Genomic DNA, 20,157 nt, shown 5'->3' with positions numbered 1-20,157 from the left:
GCTTGCACGATGAGATGTGCAATTCAATTTTGGACAGGTAGCTATAATTAATTTCGCATTAATACTATGAGATATTGGCGAAAACCAGGCTAGGGGTGGGGCGAAATTCACTCTCCCCCCCCCACTGCGCGTGCTAACATACGTTTGCATATGTGCCATTTTCTTCAAAACTTATGAATGGCCCACTCTAATTTTTTCACAGGTTGTTAAGAATATGGTAGGCAATAAAATATATGAAAATTAGCCAAATCGAAGGTGACGTGTTTTTTGCTATTTCAATTTTTGTGCTTAAGAACAGAGTTAAGCAAATTTCAAGGTCATGTATTTAAGTAGGTGCAATTCTAAACAAATGCTTAAGAAATTACCTAAACAGTAAGGTTTATTTCATTCAAATCAAACAAGTACAACCAAAGTTATGGTCGTTCAAAAATATAAAGATGCAACATTTTGTAAAAATTCGATGCCCTATATTTAGAAGACCTGTGGTCAGAATGTGCAAAAAACATCAATGTAATGTTCGGGGCGACACAGGAACTCGCTCACCAATTTATAATGAAATCGCTGATGGTAAGGTGCAAAACAGCCGATTTTTGTTCGATTTGACGTGGAATGCCCCGACTGCGCTGCTTTGACTGAATATTGGGGTCTCAGGTGACTCCTGGACGACTTGAGAAACTCCGAGCATTTAGTCGAACCTAAGAGGAGACTGAAAGCGCTCCGCCGCGCCAGTCCAAGGACCGTTCTGTCGGTAATTGGCCGTCGGGGCGCCCCCACAGGACGAAGAACCTGGGCCGGTCGTCGCCGACACAATCTGGACATCTAGAGAGTGTGCTGGACCGGGACCGCGCTGCCAAGAGCGCGGCGATCGGTACGGCGCAGTGACGAGCTGATGCATTGCATGAGCGCGGAGAAAGGCGGCCGGTGTCGCCCCGGCTCGTCGCCCGGTCGGCGGCAGGACGGCCGAGCCCGCGGCCGGCCGGCAGATGGTCGGCAGTGAGCCGCTCACAATCGGCAAACGGCTGCAGTTGGCGACTTTCGTCAGTCGGCACATACATAGGCGGCCACAGTGGCGGCCGGCGTTACCTCACAGACGCTCGCCGGCTTGCACAAGCGTTGTGTATTGTGCCGTAGGCGGCGGCTCGCGAACGGCGGTCACGGTGGCGCGTGGGGCACAAATGACCGTCCGTCCTCGGGTAGGGGAGGTGCGCAACAGATGGCCCCGTCCTCTGACACACGCCGCCGAAGGCGGTGGTGGTGAGAGGACGGCCCCGGGCACCAGCGCACTCAGCGGGCCGGAGATACTCCTCACCGTCCCTCTGTCTCTCCCTGACCCGCCCCCTGCCCCGCGGCCCTGGCAGACGCCACCACCCCGAGTGGGAGTTTCACTGGCCTTCGCGGTGAGATGCGGCGCTCATGTTTGGGTATGCAAATCTGAGCCTCATTGAGAATCATGTCAAAATCTGACAAACATGGCTGGCAGACGAGCGCCGTCCACCCCGCCACGCCGCCCCCGCCGCGGCGCGGCCGAGGCCGTCGTTACATCGAGATGGGGTATCATTCGCTGGTGAATGTGATGGCAACAAAATGTGATGGATTGGATGGGATAGTGGAAAACATTACACATGCATTTGCTATGAATACTGCTTAATATCGTTATACAGAAAAAATAAAAGGACATCATAAATATAAATTTATCAGCCTATTCCTCTTTGTTACTTTTGACAAAACAAAAAGAACTAGAAAAACTTAACAGCCACCAGTAAATTCCTGTGGGGTCATCTTCAAGGGCCCTGCTATTGTTTTTATTAGCTCGCGACTGTTTTACAATCGGCACTACATACAAGCCATCCTGTGGCGCCGGCACTAACCGCTGCATCCACGTGAAGATGTTTCACTTTTTCGCTTCGGTCGAGCCTCTTCCAGAGTCCATTTCTACGATAGTAACATTTCTGGCGGTACCATGACCAGGCAGTAAAGCAGCGGCTATATTTATCCAGCGATTATGACGACCGGCCTCCAGTGGAGACATGGTCAGTACGTCAGACCGGCGGGCATTGTCGGGTGCCTCACAGCGACGTTTACAGGCCGGCTGAGAGTCCAGACACCACTCGTTTTCTCGGACCCTTCCGGCGGCAGAAGGCGATCACAAAAAGCGTCCATTCTCGGCGTGCGCGCGCCGTGACGGGCTCCGTGTCTCTCTGCCGGATGTGATGTCGCACCTTCTCTGTCGCAGCGCCCCCCGCCGAGCCAGCATTCGACGCAGAGTTCTTTTAGATGCAGCCGACTCCTTTTTTACAGACCTAAGCGGAAATATTTTCAATTCAACCATTACTGGCGACTAGAGTGATGAAATCAGAAATGATTGCGCTTAAGGCATTATGGCGATAGACGACCTACTGAGCTCAATGCCATTTGCTGCGGAAGCATTCCATGTCAGCAGTTACCAGTGCTCGTGTCACCTACTATTCATTTCTTCTCACCCTCGTTACGTCGTGCGTTATATAGATCGTTTTGCTGCGGTAGCACTAGCGGTTACAACAACATACGCCGGCCTGGTGCCCACCGCAGCACATCTCAGCACGCGTATCACCAAATGAAGACACTCGATGACCAGATGATTACGGTGATAAGCCTCAATCGCGACTGACGGTTCGCTATAAACTTCTGCGTGACTGCAGAGTGAAGGAGACGTGTGTATATTTTTAGCCGAGTGTCACCGTAGATTATGCTCGTCATTGACGGCGCATCACTGTCGAGAAGCGAGGCTGATGCCGGGTTATTCATTAAGTCATCGGCAAAGACGCCGCGTCATCAGTCAGAAGGCCAAACGAATTATGCTAGGTGCTGATCCACAGCTACTTCAATGGAAAACTATACAACGGATCCAAGGTCTGGGCGGCCTACACGTGTGAAGTCTTACACACACCTGAAGAGGCGTTTCATCGCGCGGCTCGGTTTCCGTTTGAGCAATTACACGGCCATGCAATTCTAGCACCGAGGTATAGCGTGTCGAAAACCCACATGAGCGGCTCGCCGAGCAGACATTAAGTCAGTTAGCAGCCGCAGCCGCCGCCGGGCTGGTCGGTCAACGACTCGGCGCCGCCCGAGCCGCGGAGAAAGGCCTCTGAGCCGCGGAGAGGAGCCTGCTCTCGGCTATGCTATGAGCTGCAGTGAGCCCTCCCATCTGCCGCTGTGGGCGACTCAGCACCGGCTACCGCTGTGTCAGCAGCCGCCCCACGACAGGCGTGATTAAGGCGACTCGAGAAAGCTGTATACGGACATTCATCGGGCTTATGCTAAATAAACAGCTGGTTGTTGCTTTAGCATTCGCACCGGTGGGTCAGCGGCCGGCGCAACTTTCTAAAGAAACGTGTGTTTCCAGACAAGTGTACTAGCCGACCCGTTAGTGAGTAAATCTTGCCTGTTTCATGAGTTGTCACCCATCCGAACACACCAGAACTCTGGCGCAGATAGCAAAAGGTAAAATTGAAGCTGTCTGACTGTTCACGTGCTCATCTGACGTGGAGATTTCTAGAGTTTCTCACATGTGTGGAAAAATTTTAGTCTGGTGCATTGCCAGTTCATCGGCCTGTCGGTCGATCTGCATCACAAGCCGTTCAGAGAGTCAACATCCTCTGCGGTCAGTCGCGATAGTTTCTGGCTGATCGTTTTCCCACGGACATTTAAAGACGAAATTTACAGCCTAATCCTGAGGTTTGACTGAAAAGAAGACGCGGGAGCCCGTGGGCAGCCTCGCGGCCACCGCCCGATAGTCTGAGTCGATCCACTCTGGAATCGGATGCACTTGCTCAGGTGTCTCGATATAGGCCCAGCTTCTGACACTCCCCGCGTGTATGTTTTGTGTGTCCCTCTTACTACTCCGCGGGATAGAGTGAAAATATCGCCACCGACGAGGACCCCTGGGGCGCCTGTCACGCAGCATCCCCAGTGCATCACGACCGTTAGCCGTCAGAACACGACGGCAGAGAGGCAGCTCGGCTTTCACCGTGATGGAACGTACATACAGCGGCACCGGATGGGTGCGGCGAGCTGTTGTCACCTCGACAGAACCACCGGGGCAGTTTTCACCCGACCACCTGGTGGGACTATCAACTGCTCCCGCCGACGGAATGTAAATAAATATATCAGCTGCAGTGACTGGCGTCTGATGGGCTGCTGCTGCTCATCGAGAATTTCACTGCAACTTGTCAGTTGGTGCTCGAGTTATGTATAATTTTCAGCCATCCATCCACTAAATAGATGGGGTTGTATGTCTCCCAGTACTGGCGCTCATGTCTTCTAAAAACCTGCAGTCTCCAAATAAGAGAGATGACGTGTGCGTGAATAACCCATTTATCAACTCTTAGTGATACTGTCTTGTACAGAAACGCAGTCTTCTGGTGATGTTGTTGTGTGTTATACTGCAGTCTCCTGGTGATACTGTTTTGTACAGAACTGCAGTCTCCAGACGATGCTGCTTTGCGCCATACTGCAGCCTGTAGGTGATAGGTACTGCTGTGTACCGTACTGCAGTCTCCTGGTGGTACTGTTTTGTACATAACTGCAGTCTCCAGACGATGCTGCTGTGTGCCTAACTGCAGCCTCCAGCTTGTGGTGACAGTGTCGTGTGCAAAGCTGCAGTCTCCCATTTGAAGTGATGCTAATGCTTGTTCTGTGTCCTTCTTCAGTTCCTGTCGGGAGCGAAGCAGTTGCACGATGTTAGTCTTGGGCTGGTGATTATCTAATGCGCTTGCGTACCGCAGCACCACCCTTCTTTGACCAGCCTCTCATAAATATTTTCCGTTTTCTTCCAATTTGATGGACAGCGGTTATTACCTGCTATGGGTAGATAGGTGAGTCTTTAGCCAATACATACATGCCACATCGGGCAACTGCATTGCGTTCGCAATGAATCCTTCATACGGGCATCCAAGACACCGTGAAGGACAGCATACGTCCTCACTTTATATAGAAGTATATAAATCCAAGTGAACCATTTTCATCACCCATTAAAAACAAAATCTTGTTAAAACCAAAGAAAGAAAACCATGGTAAAACCACACCTTCAACGAAAACTGTTCCGATGATGCGCGTTATCATACTTTATCTATTCCCGTTTCAACATTGGATTTACTCGCTCACATCTTGTATCTTTCCCAGTTCTCTTTCTGGTCTTTTCTGGTGGTTCTTCAACCTTTTGAGCAATAATAGATAGCAGTGTAACTTGGATGTCACTGACCCTATCCGGCTTGGCTACTTTCTTTATTGCGGCACGATATTATAGAGCAGAATACCGCCAGACACACGCGCTAAGTAGCTATTGAAGTGTTTACCTGATATTACAAAACGGTGCTTGTTTAATCGTATGCCATCCCATGTTGACATCTCTTCAATGGGGTGCATGGCAAGTTATCAACTGACTCAACGTCCTGTTGCACCGGTCCAACATGGCGACTTACCACGGATTTCCAGTCGGGAGCTCTGCCAGTTAGCGGCATAACACGGGTTGCAGAGTGCCGGACGCCACTGGTAGTTGTGTTATGTGTAGATGAAACGCTAAGTGGCTTAGATATGGCAACAGTTCATTCAACTTGCCTTACCGATTGCTATGTGAAATCGAGAATCCCGGTTCAAGGTAGTATGTATCGACACAATCGAGATGAGACCAGTTATAATGATGCAGGATTTTAATCATAGCTTACCGTCTGATAGCAGACCGTGTTGCAATTTGTGAGATACCTTCTGACTCTGGACGACCTTGTTTAGCGGTCTGATTTCATCACAAATTATCAATAGGTACTCGTCTGAATATTACCGGCTTAAAATCAAACACAGTCAAATGATACGTGGCGTGGTAAGGGTCTATTCTATTCAGCCTGGAATGCTGTGTCAACAAAAATGTGTTTTACCTGGGCGATATGGAATGCCAATCACGGTCTTTGCATCATGTTCTACTCTACAAGTAGTGTGTGAATTTCAGGCGTGCTGATGCGCCATTTTCGGCAGCGCAAATAGATAAGTACCCACATTGCCACATAGTGCGATGAACTGCACGACCACAGAGTCGCAGTATTTGTGAGTTTCTGGTGACCTGGCAAATGGGTCAGCTGTATCGCACAGCAACAGGAAAATGTCGCCAGCGCAGTACATCGGTGCATCGCTCTCTGCGCCGGGCCGTGGAGCGGCGCCGGGCCGACTGCGCAGCGGTCCCCTCGGCTGCACGCCGGTCACCTTGTCTCGGCCGGCCGGCCGTGATGGCCGGCCGGCGGCTCCCAGCGGCTCCGTGGCGCGGTGGCGTGTGACCGTGAGTCATGCAGGGGTGTATCTACACGGCGCGCCGCCAGCGGCGCCTCTGATACCGGCGCTGTAATGACACCGGCGGCGACAGGGGGCATTTCCGCCGTCGTCGGTACTACGAGTCGATTGTCAGTGTCGTGGCGATGCAAACACCAAACACGACGCTCCTTCCTTTCCGGCGGTATTCATAGAACAGGTGTGCAGGCAGTAGTAGTGGGTATTCCCGAGAACTCGGGCTCTGCCATGCACGGTCGATCACGCAGGAGCGGCGGCGGAGCAGCCGGGCCCGTTCTCAGCCTTGGACGCCGGCTCCCCCACCTTCCGCCGACCCGTCCGACCCTTCCGCGCCGACCCTCCCCGCCTCCCCGACCCTTCCCGATACTCCCATCAGCGCGGCGCTCGGTCCAACCCTCTCCGACCGGGCATTCCTAGAGCCGCCCGAGGCACTGGCGGCCCGGCCCAGGTAAACACCGACCCCGGACGGGATAAACAGCCGCGCACCTCGCCTCCCCTCCCCGCAGCTGCCGGCCGCTGACAGCCGGGTGACGGCTCACCCCTTCCCGCCTCTGGGGTCCGGACCTGGCCTAGATACCACCCCTCGGAGACCCCCGCGGACCCACGGAAGCCGCGATATCAGCGCTGATCGGGGACGGTGAGGGGAGAGGGGTGAGGACGGGCAGCGCGGCGGCGCGGATCGAACCGGCAAGTATGGTGGTCAGCCGTGGACCAGCTGCGGGAAACCAAGCCGCAGAGTGGAATAGGCGCATGGCACAGAGCACGGATAGAATGTCGCAGCTCACAGCTGCCTGATCCGAGTGATCCAATGAGAAATCATTACCGCCCTAGCAGCTGAGCGTCTGCGTCACAGTCCCCTGAGGGCAGCTGTCCGACGGCATCTCAGTCCCTTAGCGTAATCAGGGGCGGAGAGCGGCCCGCGGGACCCCGCACGGCGACAGAGACCAGCGGCATGCCCTGGCGCGGAGGTCATCGCTCAGAAGCTCGCACGGCCGCGCGCAGGAGGCGCCCGTGACCCGCGCGAGAGCAGAACATTGTTCCGAGACAATGGTGCCGGCATGTTCTTCGTGGGAGCGAAGAGCTGGTCTGAAAGCGAAGCAGCCCCGGTGTGGGAGAGCTGAACAGAATGAAGTATGCAAGAATTTCGCGGAGAGTGATGTAGTGAGTGTGCGTTGACGTCTTTCCCAGGACATCGTAGATTCGTTGATGATTAGGTTGTCAGCTTGGTAAGCTGGTTTCAAGTAAAAGAATTGGAAGCAGACTTGTGCCAAGGTCCCAAAAAGGTCCGAGATCCAGGGTTCGCAGAGTCCAAGGTCTGGGACCTTGATGGATCCTGGACCTTGCATTGTGATTTTTGTCGTGAGACCTTGGAAACCCAGGACCTTAAAACGTCCATGTGCCGCGAGACCTTGGAATCCCAGGACCTTAACATTTGCATATGTCGCGAGACCTTGGAATCCCAGGACCTCAACATTTGTATATGCCGCGAGACCTTGGAATCCCAGGACTACAACATTTGCATATGTCGCATGACCTTGGAATCCCAGGACCTCAACATTTGCATATGCCGCAAGACCTTGGAATCCCAGGACATCAACATTTCATGTGACATCAACATGAGACCTTATAGAAACCCAGGACCTCAACATTTCATATGCCGTGAAACCATGGAAACCCTGAAACCATGGAAACCCAGGGGGTCAGGACCTCAAAATTTTGATATGCTGCAAGACCCTGCAGAATGCAGACCTTCAGTCCCAGTTTTATTATTTGTCATGGGATCTTAGGAGAAGGGTCTGGATCTGTACCATCATATTCTTGAGGGACCTCAAGAATCCTGGAAGCTGGACCATGAGGTTTATGTTGCACATGGCCACTAAGGACCCTGCACTAGGTTTTGTCTGTAAACACTTCAGTACCTAAATATCATGGTTGAGCCGCTGAGCGACCAGCTGCAAGGGGCTAAGATAGATACATGAAGAGAAAATGAACCAGACTGTTTATAAAGTAAAGACAATAAATATAAATAATACTTAACAAGAACCAGACTGTGTAGACATATACAGAGCCAAATCATTGTCATGGCTGTGAGGCAGAACTGGAACAAGAGACCTGATAGCTTTTTACATTATCAATGTTATGGATTATGAAACTGTCAAACAAGTGAAACAGTGGACAGTGGTGGTTTGGAAAGTTCTTTTCTAATCTCACCTCACATATTTTCTGGGCCTTGTTTTCTGGGTTGTGATATGCCGGGCTTGAAGCTACTTGGAAGCTACCCTGAACCACTGACCAAGCAAGTGTCAAACTTATTCGATTTGCAAGTCATCAAATCACCATGGGCATTGCGCAATGAGCATCCAATATAAGCAATGATTCCATGAGCATGACAGTTTAACTTTTCCGTTTAGCAGGTTTTCGTCGGACAATTTTTCGTATGCAGATTTTCGTCCGCAGACTTTCGTCTATGCATTTTTCGCCTGTGCATTTTTAAGTCCGCGCATTTTTTTCGTAAGGACATTTTCCGCCTCGTCCAGACGAAAAAATGCCGGACAGTAAAACACTCCGAAGAAAAATGCACCAAATCAATTCGTACAGACGAATAAATGCAAGACGAAAAAGTCAGACGAAAATCTGCCGACGAAGAACCGTCTGACGAAAAAATTGTCAGATGGAATTTTGTTCAGAGCCTAATGTGAATGAACAGTAAGTAAGGTTTGCGGCTTGCGCTCGCTGATACTCTAATTCTATTGGCTTAATCGATCAGTTTTTTTTCTGTGAGCGCTCGCGCAAACAAGACTTAGAACATATTTGAGTTTTTATCCAGGGCCCTGCTCGGTCGCTGTTTTTATATCAGCGTGCTGTCGGTTATTGCTGGCGCGGCTTGGCCTCTTATTGGTCTAACGAATAGACCACTTGAATTCGACCAATGAGGAGCCAAGAAGTTAGCAGCATGGTCGCAGCCTGCTGATAAATAAACGGGGTGCGAACAGAGCTCTAGGTATTATGTAACTGAATGTGCAGAAAATCGAAAGCATATACCTATCCAATTCAATTTTCCATTTTTTTTAAGCCTGTAGGTTTTATTTCTGGTTTTTTGATCTTGCCTGAAAGAATATTTGGATTTTTGTCTTCAATAACTGTAAGGTGCTTGTTATGTGCGGACTTGTGGGTTTGATTTCGGCCACTCTAATCGCCCGAGGCACGGCCGGCCACCGGGGCTGACCGGTCGTCCCCTCCTGAGCCAATACAGTTGACCGACACGAGAGCTAGTGTGTGGACCGGGAGCCGGGGCGAACCGAACATGGCGCGGTCGCAGTGATACGCGAACCGATATGAGACTGACTCGGACTATTGTGATAAGTGTGATACGTGTGTACTTTGCTGCCGAGTGAAGCGTTTCAGTGTTTAACGTGTGACGATGTCGGACTGCGAGCAGGAGGAGCGAGACGCCAAGCCGCCGGGCGCGGCACCGGCGACTGAGACATCGACAGAGCTGCTGACTCGGCTTCTGGGGCAGCAGCTGGAGCTGGCGGCCAGGCGTGACGAGCAGCTAACGATGCTTCTACAACACATCCAGCAGGGCGCGGCCGCCGGCGCCCGACCAGTCGACGGCGGCGGCGCGCTTGCGGCGGCGAGCGGCGGTTGCCCGCCCGCGGCGGCGGGTGGCGGCAGCGCGCCTACGGCGTCTGGCGGCGGCGGCGCGCCTGCGGCGACTGGCGGCGGGAGCGCACCTGCGGCGGCCGCGGTTACAGAGAGTGTCGCCGCCGCGGCGGCTGTGCCGCCTACAGTCGGTTCCCGGCAACGGATCTGCCTGCCGGCGACTGGGACGCCAGTCCCCAGGCTGCACTCATCAGCGTCACTCATCGAATTCGACACATGGAGAAGAAAATTCGACGGATACTGTCTGCTCACCCGTGTGCGTGAGCTAACAACAGCGGAACAGAAGGCCGCCCTCATCGCCGTATTAGACGACGACTGGACACGGATCGTCGACTTCGGGCTCCAGCTACCCGCGGACGCGGATCTGGACAGCGTCCTCGAGGCCATGCAGAAGTACTTGCGTCGCCAACGCAACGTCATAGTCGACCGCATGGACTTCACAGCCAGACTACAGCAGCCCGGTGAATCCATCGACGAGTATGTGTGCGCCCTGAGAGAGATAGCAGCGTGTTGTGACTTTTGCCAACACTGTGCCGATGATCGATTCCGGGATCATATCGTCGTGGGCACAATCGACAGTGACGCGCGAAGGCGCATGCTAGAGACTGCCGACCTGACATTTGAGAAAGCGCTGGACATATGTCATCCCACACCCTGCGTGGTGCCGGGAGACCTCGTCCTCCGCCTCTGGAAGTTTTTTTTTTTGTTTCTGTTAATGGCGCTATGTGCCTGCTATGTCGTTAGACGTTAATCACTTTGTACCTCTGTGTTTACGTCTTGCGGGGGAGGTGATGGGATAGTTATCTGGGGGGAGGTGTTATGTGCGGACTTGTGGGTTTGATTTCGGCCACTCTAATCGCCCGAGGCACGGCCGGCCACCGGGGCTGACCGGTCGTCCCCTCCTGAGCCAATACAGTTGACCGACACGAGAGCTAGTGTGTGGACCGGGAGCCGGGGCGAACCGAACAGTGCTATCCTACATTCCTAATGATCAGGTAAGATTGATTTGAAAGAACATGACAATACAAAATGCAAGGTACCTATTACCTACCTATATTTTTATGAATTTGTCCGGCTAAAGAAGGAGAGATTGATATCATGATTCATCTTTAACTTTGACTTGTGTTGAAGCTCCCCCTACCTATGTAGTATGTTGGTAAATGATAAAACCACCACAGGTTTGCATAGGTTCTGCCCCTTTCAATGTTGCTGGGCATCTATTGGCAGAATATTTAGAAGTAAGCCTGCTCATCAGAATGTTAGTTTAAGTTCTTGTTGTGGGACGCTGAATACTTTGGATCCTGAGATGTATTCTTGCCGTGGGACCTTGAGGACTGTGGACCCTGAACTCTGAAGTGTATACTTATCATGGGACCTTGGGGACTGTGGATCCTGAAATTCACGCTTGTCGTGGGACCCTAGGGACTGTGGATCCTGCAATGCATTCTTGTCGTGGGACCTTGGGGACTGTGGATCCTGCAATGTATATTTGCCGTGGGACCTTGGAAACCTTGGATTTTAGAAATTGAATTTGCCGTGGGACCTTGGAAACCTTGATTCTAGAAATTGAATTTGCCGTGGGACCTTGGAAACCTTGGATTCTAGAAATTGAATTTGCCGTGGGACCTTGGAAACCTTGGATTCTAGAAATTGAATTTGCCGTGGGACCCTGGAAACCTTGGATTCTAGAAATTGAATTTGCCGTGGGACCTTGAGGATCCTGGATCTTGATTTTTGGTCACGGCACAAGTCTGATTGGAAGTAGCTGCGCAGGCAGTAAGGAGTTCGATAGCATAAGGCAAAGATGGAAAATATGAAAGTTAGTTGACTTGTTTTTCCACATTCCAATCAAAGTTGAACTGTCGAATGGTTTAATTAGCTTGCCGTTTGCTTTGAAATATCAACCAGTCAAACCTTTGCGACTTATTTCTAGCGAATCACCTTTGTTTTCAGTCCTTACCCATTTCTTTACTGTCCTGTCTTTCTGATTGAATTTACGATATCGTTGTCGGCACTGCCCTTCAGTCCGAACCGGTCTCGATTAAATCCCGACGATTCAGGGCTCTGCATTTACATCAATGCTTTTGTCTTTACCATTTCTCGCTTCAATTAAGCCGATAAGAGGCTTAGGACGGGCATGATGTTAATCAAGCCTGGTTTGCGAATCATTGGTAAGTTGACCGCTGATGTTGCTATATCATCCAACTCGGACAACTCTCACTTTCAATCAAATTATTAAGTAAGATGCTTAATGCTGTTCGAATTGAAAAACTAGACTGAGGGAACATATTTAGAATCACTTGAGTTTTATTATCAAAATGCCAAAGGCAATAAAATAACTTGCAACAGCGTTCTGTGACGATTTAGCAATACTTACCTAGATGAAGTAATTAAACAAGTCACTTTCTCAAATCGTTATAAATTTCCCCAATAACTATCATTTTTCGTTATCAATACTACCTAATTGAACAGAATGCTAAATCTTATTAGAATCAATTGTATGGTATTCGTCAATTTTCACCAGATCAGCGTGGACCAGCCAACAATGCAGACCCGCACTAAAATAACATACCTACTGCTCCACGGGGATGGTTCACTGTTGGTCGTCCTCGATTTAATGAACCACTATATAAGCACCGATATTGAGCTAATTCATTTCATCTCCCGGATGCTCTCGTTTACAATCAGAGGGTTTGTTTAGATCATCATGATATGGTGATAGGTATTTGCCTGTTATATCAGATCCTTCTTCATATAGTCACATAGCATCAATGGAAATTACATAGAACTGCGTCCGCCCCAAGGGTCCGAGACGATCAAGACGGATGCTGATCGCTGGACATCCAGACAAGATTGTCTGCTAATCTCTGTTCAAAAACCACCAATGCGCGATGGGGGCTAAATTGAGGCTCATATCTCTATAACACGCTGATCTCCAGTTCAGTGCCCGCTCAGCATGCTGCGTGTAATATGCATGATGTCTCGGTGGGCAGTGGAGATGTAGGAACAGATCGGTTCTGGACGCCGCTCGTTCCGCGCTGATAACACCAGCGCGCGCGGCGCGTGCCCGTGTCTCGTGCGTCTTAGATCGTACCGCGCTTATCTGATGGTCGACGACCCGCACTGATAGCAAACAAAGAAATATTGGCGGCGCAGTAAAAATGACAGCTGGGTAGGTATGTACAAGCTGAAATATTGCAGACCTCTCGTTCATGGAACAGCAGACATCACATGCAATCGGCTTGTTGTCTTCCTTGCTACAAACATCTTGGAATTAATCATGACAATGAGTCAGAAATGCTTGAGTCAAACAGACAGTGCATATTCATGTGTCTATAAATAAGTACTTACATCAAATGATCATTCATAAAAGTTCGACTTGAATTTTGCTATGAAAAGGTTTGCTAGAAATACCTTTCCGAATACATAAGTCATATATGTTAGGTACATCTCCACAGGACCACCTGCACGGCAATGTGAATGCATCGTAGTAATACATGCACTTTTGTGAATGCCTCCTTCCTAGCTCACGAGAATATTTCTGCATGCAAAGCTCATTTTTACCACTTCCTGGCCACCCAGTGTAAACCATCGACGTTTCTTCGGCGCCCGCGATTGAATCACCTGCAATTGGTCGGTAATCGGCGGCAGTCGGTGTTACTACAGATAGCGTGTGTTTTGCAGCTGTCACGCCACGGTTCCGCCGCGCCACGGACCGTGTGGTTCACTGCAGCCGTACCACTGACCGCTGGCCGTGCGGCGCGGCGGACTATTCCGGACGGTTCGGCGGCGGGGCGGTGACGCAGTTGGACCGTATGACTCCCGCGTGGCTTACCGATGACGAGGCTGATGTAATCCACGACCATAAGACAGCAGGGAATCGATCGTAGCTGATCAAGCTTGACGGAGTGTGACACAGATAGGGCCGCTGTAGTTGGTGATTCGCAATGAAGAAGAAAAAAATCGTACGGAAGAGTCGACGCGTCCTCACAAAAGGGCCACAAAAGCAATACTGCGCTGTGTGGTATCATAGAAATATATATTTTTCAATTGTTCATTTTAGAAGCGAAGGATATGACTTCACAATGTGAGCTTATAACTAACTCATATTGAGTTAATTAAATGCAGCACTGAGCTAATGAATGTATAGCAGAATTCGACATTGGCGACTGGCGTTGTACATACCTACGTTATGCGTGTAATAGACCCTATATCCACACTACGGTGAGCACCGTTGTCCGCTATGAAGACAAGTCCGTAAACAGCTTTGAAACGTGTGAACAGAAGCGACAGATGTGTGTCATAATCTGCCTCAATACGTGGTTGTTATTTGTCAATTGCTCGTTAGCATAACGTTTCTTTTAATGGCTTTCCTAACACCATGCCGCCTTGACACACCACTGGACTGCCGTCGGCTAGCGGTTATTAGCGACAGTATATTTCACAGCAAGAGAGCTGAATTGGTATATATGCGGACAATGCGGTATGCCCTTAGTTCTGGCTCCTAGCACTTAACATACTATGGAAATGTAGGTGTGTAGGTCTCAGAGTCGTCTACATCGTATGTACAGTTAAAACAAATAACGATGCATTTAGAAATGGGACAGCGAATAAACGTCCCCCTTATAATTTCATTGGTCATGTGAAAAAAATGTCGCACAAGGTGTTAAGTGGGACATAGAGGCAAGTCTAAGTGCACCTATATCTTAGTCCCAGATCTTCGTCATTCTAGCCGCTGCCAAGTGTCATATTTCTGGATGTTTCTGGTTCGGTAGCCAGTTCCAACTGAACTCGACTCAAATCCCGGCCCATCGCAGTGCAAGTGTTGCCAAACTCCCACGGAGTGACGTCAGTCACCACATTGACATACGCCGACGGGCAACGACATAGCTCTGAAACCGAGCGATCTCACAAATGAACAGGTCACGTCTGCGGTGTGCCATTCTTCGTCGGTGGATATTGCACAACTGCAGTCCGTGCGTGCATAGCAAAGTGTGCGAGCGACAGATCCGCCTGCAAACGTGCCTGACCAGTGCAGACCGGCGCCGACCATTAGCGACCATTCCGTGCGGGACCGGGATCTGATGCGCCCTTCCGTGCGGTCAGAGACGTTCACAGAGCCCTAAACACGCTGCAGTGTACCCCGTCCCCCGATCATGACCCTCATTAACCGGTGCAGACCCGGCTATGTCTGCCACCCCCGGCCCTCTCCCACGCGGCTCTATTCATTTCCACGGAGCGAGAATGGCTGGGTGGCGTGTCGGCAGCCACTGTCAGCAATTCACGATCGCTCCCCGGACAATCGGCACCAGAACTTCCCTAAATGCACCCGGACCGACCCGCCAAGCCCATCAGATCAGGGTTCCCCTGCTCTGACTCATACCTTTCGTGGTTTGCAGGTTTTGCCCACAGGGCTCCCGTCATCACACCCAGGCCTGCCCTGCTCCGCCTTGCACTGACGACGCTGTATATGTAACCTGCGCTGCCTAGTGTTAACCCGCGCCCCGTTGGGCTCTGCCGAGCAACGCGCCCTGTTGGGGGGGGGGGGCATTTTGCCCCCCCCCCCCCTAAGATCTCGAGAACCACGCAACCTAGCGACAAGTGGCAAACGGTGTTGGATATCCCTATCAGGGAACTACCTTGTGACCCAATTTTATTGACCTAGGTCAAACCGATGACGTCACAGGTCAGGTTAAAGGTCCAATTTTCACCGCTTACAGGCATTTCAAGAAATGCGTTGTAAAATCGAGTAAAATGCATTTCATTGAAAATCATCGATGGGGAAATGTTCTTCAAACACATATTTTGCTATTTGAGGTCACTGATACCAGGTCAGGTCACAGAGGTCAGGTCACTGGGGGGTCACAATATGAAAGTGTCGTGTGATACATGTTTTATGGTCCATTTTACATGGCAAATGCGATTATGTGGGTCAGGCAGCCTTTGGGGCCAGCTTAGGTCACGTTTTGGTCAAGGTCAGGTCAAGGTCAGGTCAAGGTCAGATCAAGGTCAGATCAAGGTCAGGTCAAATTAGGTCAAATTTCAAAGTTAATATTTTTGCATAAAATGGGTATCGAATCGATGCGGCTCGTCACGGGGAGTTCAATGGTGGTCTTTGTTTTGCCGTACGTGGTCTAGAGTCGCTAAAAATTGAGTTCGAAAATTTGACGTCATCATTTTTGAACAGTTTTTTCGCTATAACTTGGCCAAAAAACGAGATATCGATCTGAAATTTGGTATGTATAACTATAGAAGAGCGCAGGGACTATCACATGTATTCCGTTTTTTTCGAAATAGTTTTTTCTAAAAAAAAAAAACAATTTTTTGATTTTTTGGGGTGAAAAACCCAAAATTTTGAAAATCCGAGATAGCAGTTTTGTAGCGCCGCTTTTTGTCTACTAGACCATATAAAGAACTTTGAAATTGCTTGATAACTGTAGATTTGGTGAGCGTTTCAAGATTGCATGTTTTTTGCTCATTTTTGCTCGAACATGACCTCAGTTTGACCTCAATAACTCCTGACCTAAGGTGACCTAAGACTTGAAATTTGGTGTGAATGTGTCAAATTGATGCCCGGGAAGGTACTGAAAATTTGGCGGCGCTGCGCGCCGCCGTTTTTTGCTATTCAGGAAAAACCACAGAGGGGCAAAATGGCCCCCCCAACGGGGCGAGGGTTTAACTCCCCTCAAACGCGATTGTCCTCAAATCTGGTCTTTTCTGAAACTCCCTGATCTCGTCTGCTCCCCGCAGTTATGTCCCTCCCGCCCCGCCATCCCAGCCCTACCGCGCTGGGATGGCAGGCAGCGCATGGCATCATGCCCTGCCCTCTGCCCATCCAGCCGGCTCTGCGCGCGGTGGTAGGTGGGTCGGTCAGCCGGGCCGCGGCCCCGGGCGCCTCGGCTGCCGACCCACATACCGCCCAGCCGTCCGGCCGGCCCGCGGCGGCGCACACACACGGCGCGCGTACGCTTCATTCACGCACGGCGCCGAACACGCCGCCGCTGAGAAAAACAGACCGGCGGGAGATGCGCGCCCGTCCGCCCGGCGGAGAAAGGACCGGCCGGCTGGCCCTGTTTCGGCCGGCGCCGGGCCGCGCCCGTCGGCACGCACCTCGCCACCTGCACCGGGACAGACACGCTCGATGCGGGAAGTTGGGCACAACAGATAGTATGCTCATACCTTGGCTCATACTTCATAGCACATAGGGCAGAAACATCAAAAATATATTGGCGGCACATCCGTCGTGGTGAACAACCATACTTACAGCCGTTTGTAAACAATTGTATGTCCATATGTATACATGCACTATAAACACCGTAATTTTTCAAACTGATGAACAAAAGACGCATCTATATGATACAGGAAAACTGAAACAGAATCAAAAGAAACTAACATCCTATTATTGTTCATGTGTAGCACGGTGACATTTGTTTCTCCATTGTTCCCTTGGTCCGTATTTACAATAACCACAAACCATGGAGCGGGACATCGCCCGGTGGCGCGGAAGCTCACTTTTTATAGCGTCTGTATTACAATTGTTCATTTGTTATCCTGCATATGTTACAATGAGTATGTGATATGGCATGTAATACGACTTATTACGAGCAGGAGCGAGCTTTCCTTTACCAACGAAACAATATTGGTCAGTAGCAAAGCTCGCAGCCACTTGTCAGGCGTCGGGCTGACATTGGGAAGGTGTGGCCGCAGGGCGAGGGGTTATCTTGGGCTAAACGTCGACAGGTGCTGGAAAGTCATCGGTGTCAACCCAAGGGTAACGAGCTGAGACGACCAGGCCCGTTCTCCCGAGAGGGCCATAAAATCGCGGGCAGTCACAGACCATTGACAGAGAAAGCCTTGGCTTGGCAGCTTTGCCCGTATATGCGGTAGGTAGGTATACCGCTACTAATTCGCATCGGGGAGGTAAGGGAATGGGTCATACCGAACGTTTCGTAGGCATGTTACAAAACTTTAGGCAAGGCCCATTTTCTTGCGCACTCGTAGTTAGAAGTAACTGCTTGTCCCGTTGTCACTTTTTAATTACAGTTTATTTATCGTATGAATTTCTAATTAATTACGTATAAAAGAGCTTTACAGAGAGAATTGTGGATTGCATCACATGGGCAGGACAGAGGACGCATAAAAGGTAGAGTATCAGTAGACTAGAGTGACAAATTATGCGTAAAAAGATAAATTATATACCAATATTAGTTATGTTTTACGTCATCAAATCATAATCAATTCGAACACCAGCGTGAAACTGCGTCAGCTGTTCTGTTTTTATTAAATTCGGTGATTAGCGCAACTAATAATAATTAATTACCCCAATTTTACGCTCGACGGTGAAACCTGCGGGCGCCGGTCCATCAAACAGGGTGAAACGCACATAAGCCCAGAAATCAGTGGGGGCAGTTGATCAATAGTGATTGGTGTAGCGTCTCATAGCGTCAGCCCCAGACGCTGATCGCTTATAACGTCACATGATGGCGCCCAATGCGCGCCCCGAGCAGGACATGACGAAAGTGGAGATGGCGTGGTAAAATGGATGAAAAAACTTTTCACTGGTCATTAGTTCATCAGCTCAGCTGATCATCAATCAATCAATTAAAATGCATTGAGGACGAACCGTAATATTTAAAGGTAGTGTGCCACCTTTGAAAGATTTCCCGTTTTATTTTTCCTAGGATAAGAAGCTTCTGTTTTTACCTAATATCGCAAAAAAAAATCAAAAATGGGCCTGGAATAGTGCCTTTTTCGCCTAAAAGTTTATCGGTTTTTAGATATGTATAACAACTGTAGTGGGCTCACCTGCAAACAGGCGTCGGGCAACAATCGCGAATGCGGCGCACTTGTGACAATAAGCAAAGGTCATTATAGTGTTACGACCATACGACGTACGGGAATGAGTTATCAGCTGTCTAATCGTAGACAACACAATGTCGAGCCTTAAACTGTAAGCCCGTATTGGTATTGTTTCTTTTATTTGGCTGTCGAACATTATTTATGGTTTGAAATATGATTTTATGTAAAATACTTGATATGAAAAAGCCGTCTTATAAGTTATGACCCCATTTCACCACACGTAAGTGGCAGAAATGACAATGATCAGCTGACGCATTTTTCTTGGCCGAAGTCAGAGCGCGCGGCCCGACGCACCACGCGTATTTGGAAATTCCGACCTCGACGAGCATCAGAAGCCAACTAACAGGCGTGTTCGAAACCGCAGGAGCTGATGATGAACGGGTTTATCGAAACTTGATTGGATGAGCATATCGGTAATAGCGATTTCAGTGTGTGCATTTATTGTTCATAGTGGTGTGAAATGTGGTTGGGGTACGACCGACAACCCGTCGGGGCGAATTTCGCACTGGGGTACTCAAAATTTGAAGAATTTAAGACGTTTCCATGAGTTTTGAAGGTATGGATAAGTTCTAAAAATCCGGTTCTCCTTATCTGGGCCATTAACTCCATACGGTCCAAGAAAGCTGGCACACTACCTTTAAAGTCAATTCACTGTCATTAACCCGCGCCGGGCCGGTGCTCTGAGATTCCGCGCCGGGCCGGGGGGGGGGGGGTGTCTGAACACCCCCCCCTTCTAACTCGGCTCCTGGGCCACGTAGCGACACGCGGTAAGCGGCAATCGAAAGAACGTCCAAAATAAGGACGAAAACACTTCGGTAATTTTTTGGGTCAGGTCAAAGGTCAGGTCACCAGAGGTCACCAAAGGTAAAATGTTGACTATTTCAAATTTTGAAAACTGCCAACGGCTATCTCGGGAACCGATAGAGCTACAGCGCCGCGAAAAAGCGCATTCGATAGCCCTTTTACAGACCTTTCTGAGTAATGTTCTGAGATTTCACCTCAGGTCAACGGTTTAGCCTCCAGAGGGCAAAAGCTCCAAAAATAGCCGTTTTTACGAAAATCGGTTTTTCGGCGATAACTTTTGACTCAAAAGAGCCATGACATGACTTTTGCCAGCATCGTGTTCCTCTCGTCGAGACGCGTCGAATGAACTATAAGTTGACCTTGAAAGGTCAACTTGAAAATTTGACCTCAGGTCAAGATCATGACCTGACCGGAAAAGGTCATGTTGCATATCAGTCGATCCGTAACGTCGAGCCGAACACATCTAAGGCGTTTTCAGCGCTCTAGGACGCCTCTATCAGAAGTTATTAGCGAAAAACT

At 49.9% G+C, this 20,157-nt stretch overlaps 1 protein-coding gene across 3 annotated transcripts; it reads left to right on the top strand.

Annotated features, from left to right (window-relative positions):
- Positions 1-6,963: 6,963 nt before the first annotated feature.
- On the top strand, positions 6,964-10,949 carry LOC122368998. Of its 3 annotated transcripts, XM_043343351.1 has the most exons (3): positions 7,037-7,473; positions 9,752-10,382; positions 10,610-10,949. In XM_043343351.1, the coding sequence occupies exons 1-3, from the start codon at positions 7,360-7,362 to the stop codon at positions 10,717-10,719; spliced, it is 855 nt and encodes a 284-aa protein (XP_043199286.1). In that variant the 5' UTR covers positions 7,037-7,359; the 3' UTR covers positions 10,720-10,949. The 3 variants fall into 3 exon arrangements, 2 of the variants coding, with proteins under 2 accessions (XP_043199286.1, XP_043199285.1); XR_006254334.1 differs by lacking the exons at positions 7,037-7,473; positions 10,610-10,949 and adding an exon at positions 6,964-7,003 and having other exon boundaries at positions 9,752-10,549; XM_043343350.1 differs by having other exon boundaries at positions 9,752-10,949.
- The last annotated feature ends 9,208 nt before the right edge of the window (positions 10,950-20,157 follow it).

Source organism: Amphibalanus amphitrite, unplaced genomic scaffold, assembly GCF_019059575.1.
Source record: "Amphibalanus amphitrite isolate SeventyFive unplaced genomic scaffold, NRLGWU_Aamphi_draft 000997F_arrow, whole genome shotgun sequence".
Classification (NCBI taxonomy): Eukaryota; Metazoa; Arthropoda; class Thecostraca; order Balanomorpha; family Balanidae; genus Amphibalanus; species Amphibalanus amphitrite.
Note: the sequence above shows the minus strand (reverse complement) of the source record. Positions and strands in the feature narration are given on the sequence as shown.